General features: G+C 40.8%; 3 protein-coding genes across 3 annotated transcripts in view; all 3 read left to right on the forward strand.

Moving 5' to 3' along the window:
* Positions 1 to 609, forward strand: part of def6a (DEF6 guanine nucleotide exchange factor a) — a 14,557-nt gene extending 13,948 nt beyond the window's left edge. Inside the window, exon 11 of the mRNA XM_060881652.1 lies at positions 1 to 609. This exon is cut by the window's left edge and continues 325 nt beyond it. The gene's annotated coding sequence lies outside the window, so the exon portion shown is untranslated.
* Positions 610 to 2,687: 2,078 nt separating this feature from the next.
* Positions 2,688 to 8,393, forward strand: ndufb11 (NADH:ubiquinone oxidoreductase subunit B11). The gene is made up of 3 exons (XM_060880717.1): positions 2,688 to 2,922; positions 7,668 to 7,798; positions 8,173 to 8,393. Exons 1-3 carry the CDS (start codon positions 2,725 to 2,727, stop codon positions 8,300 to 8,302), a joined length of 459 nt encoding a protein of 152 aa, XP_060736700.1. The 5' UTR covers positions 2,688 to 2,724; the 3' UTR covers positions 8,303 to 8,393.
* A 525-nt stretch (positions 8,394 to 8,918) lies between these two features.
* The window catches only part of rhoaa (ras homolog gene family, member Aa), a 4,712-nt gene continuing 1,130 nt past the window's right edge, over positions 8,919 to 12,500 (forward strand). Inside the window, exons 1-5 of the mRNA XM_060880716.1 lie at positions 8,919 to 8,973; positions 10,753 to 10,908; positions 11,007 to 11,127; positions 11,957 to 12,087; positions 12,188 to 12,500. The exon at positions 12,188 to 12,500 is cut by the window's right edge and continues 1,130 nt beyond it. Of these exons, the coding sequence (XP_060736699.1) occupies positions 10,753 to 10,908; positions 11,007 to 11,127; positions 11,957 to 12,087; positions 12,188 to 12,361 (582 nt within the window). The 5' untranslated portion in view covers positions 8,919 to 8,973 and the 3' untranslated portion in view covers positions 12,362 to 12,500. The remainder of the gene's footprint in view (positions 8,974 to 10,752; positions 10,909 to 11,006; positions 11,128 to 11,956; positions 12,088 to 12,187) is intronic.

The following is a 12,500-nucleotide window of genomic DNA, read 5'->3' on the forward strand; positions in this document are numbered from 1 at the left end:
CCTCAGAACTTTAACTGGATCGAATCATAAGGCTACTAACGCAGCAAACTTACCATGGAAAATACCACAAAATATTAACTGTTTATATCCTGAATGTTGCTTGTAATTGTATACACGATGTACCAGACGTACACAGACGTGTCACGTACCAGACGTACACAGACGTGTCACGTACCAGACGTACACAGACGTGTCACGTACCAGACGTACACAGACGTGTCACGTCTCAGAGGAACAGAACGAAAGGCCTCAGCGTACTTCACACCTTCATCTCACTCACCATCCTCGTCCCTGTTTATTTAATGGTCTCATCTCACGTCAAACATCTCTCTCTCCCTCTCTCTCTCTCTCTCTCTCTCTCTCTCACACACACACACACACACACACACACACGGTGTTTTCTTGCTCTTCAGATTTGTATCTTGAGTTGCAGACGCAAAAGACTGAAGGAAACGAGCTGAAACTCTGAAGCACTGTGGTTTCTGCACTTCCTGCTAACACTGCAGAAAACATGTCAAAACTGAACACATACACACACCTACACACACACACACACACACACACACATCTACACTCCATAAATATTTGAGTTTTAGAAAAATTGTTATAATATTCCCACAGCCGAAGATTTGAAATTTGCCTTTAAGTTAATTAATTAATTGATTTATCTTTGTAACTTTAATAAAAAACTATTTTAAACTGTACATCAGTTCCTGTTTTCCAAATAAGACTCTGGTCCGTGGTTCATGGATCTAAATATATTTTACTTAAGACTTAATTATCAGGAAACAAACTGGACCTGAAGCAAGAAAACTTACTTTAACATTTCATTAAAATAAAAAAATAAAATAAAATAAATGAAAACTGCCAACATGCACTGACTTATTATTACATTATTATTAAATATTATTACAATTAATCAATTCACTTCAATTGACACTTTTTACAAAGCAGCTTTACAGAACAAAAGATTATTATAAAGAATAATATAAAGATTAATATAAAACAAAACTCAAGATTAATATTAGATATATTTAAATGTGTATGTATTTATCCCCAATGAACAAGTCTGAGGTGACTCATGTGACTGTGGGGAGGAAAAACTCCCTTAGATGGTAAAGGAAGAAACCTTGAGAGGAACCAGACTCAAAGGGGAACCTCATCCTCATCTGGGTGACACTGGGGGTGTGATTATAAATATACAGTCTGATAAATGTTGTACTGATGAGGAGATTGTTGTCCTCAAAGACCACATGGAGTTGGTATCTCCTCTTTAGTACAGCACAGTTCAACTGGTAGATCTCTAGATGTCTCAGGATCCTCACAGAGTCGCCCTCGTCTCAGTGGAGGTCCAAAATCTTCATCACACAGAAGACAATCAGAGCTGGTACAATTTCCCGGTGCCTCGGGATGGTAGAAAGAGAGAAGCAATGAAGAGGAATTAACGTAGCTGCTGTTCGTAATATTAACAAGCACTAGATGATAATGTGCATTTGGTCTGATGTATTGGAGCACAATATTATGGGATGTATTATGTGTACGTCTGACTAAAGAGATGAGTTTTTAATCTACATTTAAACTGTGAAAGTGTGTCTGAGCCCCGAACACTATCAGGAAGACTATTCCAGAGTTTGGGAGCTAAATAAGAAAACGCTCTACCACCTTTAGTAGACTTAGATATTCTGGGAACTACCAGAAGTCCTGAGTTTTGTGATCTCAGAGAGCGTGAAGGATTGTAAGGTGTTAGAAGACTAGTTAGATACATGGGAGCTAAACCGTTAAGAGCCTTGTACGTAAGTAGCAGCAGTTTGTAATCAATTCTAAACTTAACAGGTAGCCAGTGTAGAGATGATAAAATTGGGGTTATATGGTCATACTTTCTTGTCCTAGTGAGAACTCTGGCAGCTGCATTTTGGACTAACTGTAGCCTATTTATTAAAGATGCAGGACAACCACCTAGTAATGCATTACAATAGTCCAGTCTAGAGGTCATGAAAGCATGAACTAGCTTCTCAGCATCAGAGACATTATTGTTAAATATTATTACATTATTACATTAATACACACACTTATCGTTGTTTCTTTACTCCTTGTACACCAGAGGGCGCTGTAACGTCACTGCGCACTTGTTACGTCGCCTGTGGTTTTGACGCTCGCGCTAATCGGATGTCACCGGCCGCACTGCGCATGTGCAGAACAGAGCCGTTATTAAATGTATTTTTTAGTGTTAAATATTTATTAATCATCGGTATTTTATTTTAGCATTTATCATGTACTCCATTCTATCGTATCTGCAACGTTACATAATGTTCAACAGTTTATAAAGAATAAGATCGAATAGCTTTAATTTGTCTTTAATAATAATCACTTAATAAACTAAACACATAATAAATTACATGTAAACAAGTTTTATACGGATTTTATGTGACATAAATAATAATAAATAATAAATAAAGCAGATAAACCGTTAGATTCGGTTCAAAATAAATCAGTTGATAAACACAAAGTGTCAGAATTTAATTACACTAATAAATAAATAAATAAATAAATAAATAAATAGTAATAAATAAATAATAATTTGTTGTAAATATTAAATTGATCTATAAACGTGTGAAACAATTATTCAGCACATAAAGTAGTTTGGTAACGGGTTGTTTTTTTTTGTCTGATCCGGAAGTAGTGTTTATTTACATCCGGAACAGAGTGTGTTGTACTGCAGCGGACATGAGCAGTAAAATGTCCTCCCAGCTGAGGCGGCTTTGGTCCTGTGTGTCTCCTCTACAGGTCCATCTGAGGCGCTCGGTGTCTCACAGCGGGACGTCCAGAGCCGCCGGAGCCGTGACAGGGACACAGATACCGGAGGTTTCACACGTGGACCGCGGACACGCAGAGGGACACGCAGAGGTCAACGTGTTCGACAAGGTGCGTTACAGCAAACATAAACATACATCACCATAACAACATCACATCACCATAACAACATCACATCACCATAACAACATCACATCACCATAACAACATCACATCACTTCAGGTAAACATCCGTCCGTGACGTCTCTGTGTGTCTCTGTGTGTGTCTCTGTGTGTGTCTCTGTGTGTGTCTCTGTGTGTGTCTCTGTGTGTGTCTCTGTGTGTCTCTGTGTGTCTCTGTGTGTGTCTCTGTGTGTGTCTCTCTGTGTGTCTCTGTGTGTCTCTCTGTGTCTGTGTGTCTCTCTGTGTGTCTCTGTGTCTGTGTGTCTCTGTGTCTGTGTGTCTCTGTGTCTGTGTGTCTCTCTGTGTGTCTCTCTGTGTGTCTCTCTGTGTGTCTCTCTGTGTGTCTCTCTGTGTCTGTGTCTCTCTCTGTGTCTCTCTCTGTGTGTCTCTCTGTGTGTCTCTCTCTCTCTGTGTCTCTCTCTGTGTGTGTCTCTCTGTGTCTCTCTGTGTGTCTCTCTGTATGTCTCTGTGTGCAGGTAACGTCAATAACGGGGGGGCCAAAACATTTGCACCAAGTTATCAGTAGACATCAGAGTTGTTTATTAAAGAACTTTCCAATATTGCGTCATAATAACGGCATCTTTACTTCCTGTAACATTATTATTATTATTATTATTATTATTATTATTATTATTTACAGCTGCTGAATCCTCGACGCTGATTGGTCAGAAGGTGTTTACTTCTCTATAATAGCAGCACTGACACGTTAAAGAATGAATGACGGATAACGGACGAATGCACACGCTCTAATAATTTAGTGTTTCTATTAGAGTTGCAAAATTCAGGGAATTTTAAAGGCTGTAAACTTTCCATGGGAATTAACTGGGAATTAAAAAAAAAATGCAGAGTTGTCTATAACAAGGAACTTAAATGTAGTTAAAAATCTTGCAGCATAATTTTGTTTAAAACAACAAGATTTAATGAAATTTAAGTTGAATTTGTTCCCTACGTTCCTCGGTCACTTACACACAGCACACTGCTTACTGGAGGGCCATTGAGGCCAAAACCCCTGCAGGTACTTGTGTTCTTCTATAACATCCACAGTAACACTATTTTAGTGCTTTCATTTTACATCAATCATAGGGAAATATGTTTATTACAATTATTAAGTTTATTAAGTTTATTACAAGCATAATAATGTTTATTATGCTTTTGTGTTACTCATTGAAAGAATCAGTTAAAGTTCTACTTAAATCAGTCAAGACGTCATTTTTAAAATTTGTATTCCCTCACGTGTGTCTGCTTATGACCAAACAAATTATGTTTGTATATGATATAGTTTATATACATTTCCCTATATTTCCAAATAATTCCCATAAATTACTGTAAATTTTCCTATTTTGAATATTCCCAAAATTCCCCAGATTAAGTTACCGTGGAAAGTTTCCGGAAATTTACCAGAAACTTTCCGCCCCTTTGCAACCCAAAGTTTCCTAGAACCCTAGTTTCTATAGTAACAGCTGATTGACAGAGATAAAGTATAAAAGCCTGACGGATCTGTAAGGAGGGTTTGTCTCTGAGTGTTGTATTAGTTTCTGTCCTTATGTTTGCTATTAAATTCATCAGTGTTTAAACCCTGGACTTTTTAACCAGTGGACTGTTTCTTGACCCGAGATTTATGTGCGTTATATTTTACATTGTTGATTAAATTAAATAATATCTGATTACTTTCTTAGACAAAAAAACCCGATTCAGACGTAAAGCCTGTTGTTCCTGTCACAGAAACCCGAGCTTACGGAGCAGAACGTGCAAAACGACCTCAATTTCTCCAGAGCTGAAAGTTTAACCGGATTAAAACGATCCTATAATCAGATGGTTAAGACTCAGAGTCTGATTTTCTCCCAGAAACCTTTGTTTTGTGCTCAGATCAGATCAGTCACTTTACTGGTCTGTTGGATGTTTCACAGCTTTAACATGCTAGAAGATGTTGAGTTTCAATGTGCTGGAACACTAAGCATGGCGTGTTAACTGGAACACTAAGCATGGCGTGTTAACTGGAACACTAAGCATGGCGTGTTAACTGGAACACTAAGCATGGCGTGTTAACTGGAACACTAAGCATGGCGTGTTAACTGGAACACTAAGCATGGCGTGTTAACTGGAACACTAAGCGTCGCGTGTTAACTGGAACACTAAGCGTCGCGTGTTAACTGGAACACTAAGCGTCGCGTGTTAACTGGAACACTAAGCGTCGCGTGTTAACTGGAACACTAAGCGTCGCGTGTTAACTGGAACACTAAGCGTCGCGTGTTAACTGGAACACTAAGCGTCGCGTGTTAACTGGAACACTAAGCGTCGCGTGTTAACTGGAACACTAAGCGTCGCGTGTTAACTGGAACACTAAGCGTCGCGTGTTAACTGGAACACTAAGCGTCGCGTGTTAACTGGAACACTAAGCGTCGCGTGTTAACTGGAACACTAAGCGTCGCGTGTTAACTGGAACACTAAGCGTCGCGTGTTAACTGGAACACTAAGCGTCGCGTGTTAACTGGAACACTAAGCGTCGCGTGTTAACTGGAACACTAAGCGTCGCGTGTTAACTGGAACACTAAGCGTCGCGTGTTAACTGGAACACTAAGCGTCGCGTGTTAACTGGAACACTAAGCGTCGCGTGTTAACTGGAACACTAAGCGTCGCGTGTTAACTGGAACACTAAGCGTCGCGTGTTAACTGGAACACTAAGCGTCGCGTGTTAACTGGAACACTAAGCGTCGCGTGTTAACTGGAACACTAAGCGTCGCGTGTTAACTGGAACACTAAGCGTCGCGTGTTAACTGGAACACTAAGCGTCGCGTGTTAACTGGAACACTAAGCGTCGCGTGTTAACTGGAACACTAAGCGTCGCGTGTTAACTGGAACACTAAGCGTCGCGTGTTAACTGGAACACTAAGCGTCGCGTGTTAACTGGAACACTAAGCGTCGCGTGTTAACTGGAACACTAAGCGTCGCGTGTTAACTGGAACACTAAGCGTCGCGTGTTAACTGGAACACTAAGCGTCGCGTGTTAACTGGAACACTAAGCGTCGCGTGTTAACTGGAACACTAAGCGTCGCGTGTTAACTGGAACACTAAGCGTCGCGTGTTAACTGGAACACTAAGCGTCGCGTGTTAACTGGAACACTAAGCGTCGCGTGTTAACTGGAACACTAAGCGTCGCGTGTTAACTGGAACACTAAGCGTCGCGTGTTAACTGGAACACTAAGCGTCGCGTGTTAACTGGAACACTAAGCGTCGCGTGTTAACTGGAACACTAAGCGTCGCGTGTTAACTGGAACACTAAGCGTCGCGTGTTAACTGGAACACTAAGCGTCGCGTGTTAACTGGAACACTAAGCGTCGCGTGTTAACTGGAACACTAAGCGTCGCGTGTTAACTGGAACACTAAGCGTCGCGTGTTAACTGGAACACTAAGCGTCGCGTGTTAACTGGAACACTAAGCGTCGCGTGTTAACTGGAACACTAAGCGTCGCGTGTTAACTGGAACACTAAGCGTCGCGTGTTAACTGGAACACTAAGCGTCGCGTGTTAACTGGAACACTAAGCGTCGCGTGTTAACTGGAACACTAAGCGTCGCGTGTTAACTGGAACACTAAGCGTCGCGTGTTAACTGGAACACTAAGCGTCGCGTGTTAACTGGAACACTAAGCGTCGCGTGTTAACTGGAACACTAAGCGTCGCGTGTTAACTGGAACACTAAGCGTCGCGTGTTAACTGGAACACTAAGCGTCGCGTGTTAACTGGAACACTAAGCGTCGCGTGTTAACTGGAACACTAAGCGTCGCGTGTTAACTGGAACACTAAGCGTCGCGTGTTAACTGGAACACTAAGCGTCGCGTGTTAACTGGAACACTAAGCGTCGCGTGTTAACTGGAACACTAAGCGTCGCGTGTTAACTGGAACACTAAGCGTCGCGTGTTAACTGGAACACTAAGCGTCGCGTGTTAACTGGAACACTAAGCGTCGCGTGTTAACTGGAACACTAAGCGTCGCGTGTTAACTGGAACACTAAGCGTCGCGTGTTAACTGGAACACTAAGCGTCGCGTGTTAACTGGAACACTAAGCGTCGCGTGTTAACTGGAACACTAAGCGTCGCGTGTTAACTGGAACACTAAGCGTCGCGTGTTAACTGGAACACTAAGCGTCGCGTGTTAACTGGAACACTAAGCGTCGCGTGTTAACTGGAACACTAAGCGTCGCGTGTTAACTGGAACACTAAGCGTCGCGTGTTAAGGACATGATTGTTCTTAAATCTCTGATGAATCTAAAATGTCGACTTTACTTTACAAAACTTTTATAACTCTCGCCTTTTTTTTACTGTCTGTTTAATAATCACACTTTAGAAGAATTTTTTTCTTCTGACAGAACGGATTAAAAACTCGAGCTGAACGTACAGAGCAGACTTACAGACATAATAAGTCCAAGTTGAACTAAACCTGACTTCGCACATGCGAGTAACAGTAGATACGTTCAGACAAAGAAACCCAGATCGTCGGCAGCGGGTCACGATGAGGGTGGTGATGAGGTGAGAAGTAACGCTGCTGTAGCTGATCCTCGTTATAAGGTCACGGCTGTGCAGAGAGTCAAATAACTGTCTAAAGTGAAGAAGAGCTGAAGATCAGATCGTCACCGCTGTATGGAGGACTGACTGGATAAGTGGGGTGCCAATACTTTAAATGCATGTCCTCTTTCAACAGAACCCAGAGTACCATGGCTTCTCGGATGACCCGTTCGTTGACGAGTGGAACATGAGGCTGGCTTTTTTCTTCGGCATTTCTATGGCCATCGTCGTCGGGGGGACGTTCATCCACTATTTACCGGATCACGGGTAAGCAGGAGACTCAGTGACACCTTCTCAGCTGCAGGAGCCTCAGTGACACCTTCTCAGCTGCTGCTTTTATATTTGATCATTTTGTGAACTTGTGTGTGTTTGTGTGTGTTTCCTTCTTTAATGAATATCTATAGATAGATGAACATTTGACAGAAAATCAGACCTGGATTGGTTGATTGATTAAATTATTAATTGGTTGATTGAATGATTGAATGACTAATGAATTGGGTGTTTGATTGATTTATTGATTGGTTGGTTGATTAATTGGTTGATTAAGTGATTGATTGGAGGTTTCTGCCTTGTGCACATTTCTGTAATGAAACTCATTCCTGCGTCCTGTTTGTCCTTTTTCCCGTGTGGTTTCTCCGCAGTATGAGACAGTGGGCTCGACGGGAAGCCGAGCGACTCGTCGTACTGAGAGAGGCTCAGGGTCTCCCTCTGATCGACGAGAACTACTACGACCCGAACAAGATCATCCTCCCTTCATCCTCAGAAGAGTAGACGAAGATTCACCTGCTCAGATGTTCATTTGTGTTCCTGTACATTTACTTCTAGTGAAATATCACAATAAAAGCGTGTGTTATTACATTTACCTTCAGTTTCAGCTTTGTGTCTGAAATCCTACAAACTTTTGTGACTCACAAAATCCATTAAAATTAAACTTATTTTTCCACTTAAAAAAAACTTAGACTAAGTTTTTATGACAGTATGTTTTATTTATATTATTTATTAGTAAGTTTTATTGATGATTACTGGATTTTTATGGTTAATATTATTCCTAATTTTTTACCTAATTCATGTTTATTTTATTTTGTTTTATTTTGTTTTGTTTTATTTTGTTTTGTTTATTTTTATTTTTTTGTTTATTTTATTTTTTGTTTTTTATTTTTTGTTTTATTTTGTCACCTGGTTATAATCATTATTTAAAATATAACTCTAATGTAATCTATTTAAAATCGACGTATTAAAGCAATAAATTAATATTCTGTTAGAATTAAAATATTTTACTTAAAATAAAATTTATTCCTTTAATCAGTGTAATATTTATTCCGTACTTCCGGTATTCGGGGCCCGGTAACTGTAGCTGTGTTCTGATTGGTCAGAAAGGATCGAGAGGGCGGGGCTTTGGGTCGCGAGCAGGAAAAGAAAGGAGGAGGTTCACAACAAGAACGGTAAGAATTTTCCTCTTAAAATACAATCCCTTCTATTATAAACCTTTTGGTTTAATCTCCATAGAAACTGTGAATATAATCTCGCCTTTTAAATATCCGACACGTCCTACACTTTTAAATACAATAACAAACACGTTCATTAGCACGGAAGCTAGTTTGCATTATTTTATATCCCACCCGTTTCCAGCTTCTTTGTTTATGATTGGCTGGTGGTTTATATCCCGTAGTTAAACTGGTCAATCGTTTAGCAGCGCTTAAGATTTGGACCAATCAGAGCTGTAGAAGGCGGGACTTCTAAATACGGGTGTGAAAGAAAACAACAACGCTAATCATAATGACGGAAACAAAGTAAAGAAAGTGAGTCACTTTAAATTTAAGCTAAAAAAATAAAATACTTTATCGGTGATGAAATGATGAAAAAGTCTTTTATAAGTTTTATAAGTGAGGTTATTTTAGCTAAGACAAAAAGATAAAGTTGTTGAAGTGGCTGCAAAAAAAACTTTTTAAGGATTTTAGAATTAAAACGAAATGTATTTAATAAATAAATAGTTACGTTTGTTTTATTTGATTTCTAAGCAAGTTGTAAAAGCATCTCTACACATGTATCCATATTATAATGGCAGAGTTTATGAATATGTAAATAAGGAACTCTAGAATATGTAAATTAGGAACTCTGGAATATGTAAATTAGGAACTCTAGAATATGTAAATTAGGAACTCTGGAATATGTAAATTAGGAACGCCCCCTTGACTGGCCAGGTACCACATTGTCCCCTTTAGAGGGTTAAAAATATCCTTAAAAATATGGTGGTTAGAATTACAGGAGAGAACGATTGTGTAATCTTTGTAAGAAACGGAGGATTCTGTGAACATTTTTCAAGTTGTTTATGTTTGAAGATGACGTTGACATTAAAGGTGCGGTCTCCGTTGTTTGAAAGCCAATGTCGACATATAAAATCACCAAAACAAACACGCCCCTAACCCAAACGGGTCCCACCCCTGTATCAATAGCTCCGCCCACACATACATACGTAACCCAGGCAACTAAAGGAAAGAAACGTGTCTTTATCATAGCTGAAGTGAAGAACAATACGATTGTAGATAAACAAACAAGCAAAAATGACACACAAGCATAATCATGTAAAGGACAAAGACATATATTAGTTCTGTGTAACAAAACAAAACCAACGTTACTCACCTATCGAGAAGGAAAAAAGCGCCTCGGCGTCTTAAGTAAAGTTGGTCACATATTCACAGATTGGAGTTTCCCGAGTCAATAACTCCTGAGCTAAACACTGTTACTACACAAAACACGGTTGTAGCTGCGTCTCTACATTACTACGATAGAAAAGAGGTGTTATTTGTGTAGTAACAGCGTTTAGCTCAGGAGTTATTGACTCAGGAAACTCCAATCTGTGAATATGTGACCAACTTCCTGCTCCTTCAGTTCTCTCCAGCGCTGGAAAGCTGATCCTATATTAACACGTCCTACTTCTTACCTTATCGTAAGTCTTTCTTCACTTTCTTTCTTTGTTTTTATCCTCCATGTCAGTGTTAAAACCGCTTTCTGCTAATGTCACACATGCGCACTGAACACTCTCTCCGCCCATATCGACAAGACACGCCCCTTTCTGCTCATTGGCTACATGTTTGTTTTGATTTTTGTTTTGTTTGGCGGCCCGACTCAGTTTTCTGAAGCATTTCTCAAACAACGGAGACCCCACCTTTAATACTCTAGACTGTGTGTTATTACTGGACTGTCTTGTTCCTGATGTTCAGATGGCTGCGATTCGTAAGAAGCTGGTGATAGTCGGAGACGGAGCGTGTGGAAAGACGTGTCTGCTCATCGTTTTCAGTAAGGACCAGTTTCCTGAGGTCTACGTCCCCACAGTGTTTGAGAATTATGTTGCGGATATCGAGGTAGACGGTAAACAGGTGAGTTTCTCCTGGGAAATTTGCACTTACGTTAACACGGTGTGTTTCACTGCCTTGTTTGTGTGTGTTTAACACTCTTGTGTGTGTGTGTGTGTTAGGTGGAGCTGGCACTATGGGACACTGCAGGACAGGAAGACTACGACAGACTGAGGCCGCTCTCCTACCCTGACACTGATGTCATCCTGATGTGCTTCTCTATTGACAGCCCTGACAGTCTGGGTGAGGCTTTAAACACAGTGAACAGTGTCTGGAGATTTACACACACACTTAACACAGGACCAGACGTGTATCATTTTAATGGTTAATTATTATCCTGAAGACTCTTCGTTAGTCGCAGACTTTCGGTCTTTCTCAGATAGTCCCAGTCTCGGATGGTCAGCTGATACCGAGAGTGTCTCTGTCTTTTGGTTACACCTTTTCTTTAGGACCGTATCTCATGTTTAATCCCCGTCTTTGATCCTTCACGATCACGTAGTCCGAGTCCTTGGGGTTGTAATCTTTGGTTATTCCCAGTCTCTGATTCTCTGACTGTTGGATTTTGTGGCTCTGACCCTTGGTTAAGATTCACCTCTTGTCCTGTTTCCTGTCATTTATATTCTCACTCTTAGCCTCTAGGTGTCTTCAGTCCTATGTATGTCACTTGGTATGTACCAGTCTTTAATCCTGTCTCTGTTAGTCACAGGTCCCAGGGTTTGGACTTGGGTTCAATCTTTATGCTTTTGTCTTTGGCTAGTCTCAGTCTCCAGGGTTCTGATCAGTGTTTTCAGTGAACAGATGAGTTTTACACAGACACCAGCACCACCTGAGTACCATAACAGAGAAGAGTCTTGATGCAGGTCTTCTTTATACCCTGAGAGATGGAGTTTATGGCTCTAAGTCTTATCAGTCTCAGTCTTCAGAGCTCTGGTTCTTAGTTAAACCCACTTGTAACTCTTAAGTCATTAGAACTCTAAATCTGGCTTAGTTCCAGTCCACTGGTCACACACTTCTGGTTAAACCCAAGCTCAGTCTATTAGTGTTTATTTGTACTTGCATTTTGTCCTCACAGAGAACATTCCAGAGAAATGGACACCAGAGGTGAAGCACTTCTGTCCAAATGTCCCCATCATCCTTGTGGGAAACAAAAAGGATCTTCGGAATGACGAACACACCAGGAGGGAGCTGGCCAAGATGAAACAGGTCGTTATGGATCAGTGGAGTTTTGTATTTAGGATTAATGATGTTCTGTGTTTTGCTCTGCCAGATTTCATCAGCTGTATTTTGTTTTCTTCGTACACAGGAGCCTGTTAAAGCAGAAGAGGGCAGAGACATGGCCAATCGCATCAGCGCCTCCGGTTACCTCGAGTGTTCTGCCAAAACTAAAGATGGTGTCAGGGAGGTGTTTGAAATGGCCACCAGGGCGGCGCTGCAGGCCAAGAAACGTAACAAGAAGAATGCTTGCGCTCTCCTATAATGGAGGACGAGGGAATAACAAGGGAGTGGGGGAGGGAGGGACAGATATACAGGCCACAGATAGGGAGAGATGAAGAAGTGAAGGAAGAGTGGAGAGAGAGAGAGAGAGAGAGAGAGACCCTAGGGTTAGAGATAAGCAC

The sequence above is a fragment of the Tachysurus vachellii genome, chromosome 11, assembly GCF_030014155.1.
Source record: "Tachysurus vachellii isolate PV-2020 chromosome 11, HZAU_Pvac_v1, whole genome shotgun sequence".
Lineage (NCBI taxonomy): Eukaryota > Metazoa > Chordata > Actinopteri > Siluriformes > Bagridae > Tachysurus > Tachysurus vachellii.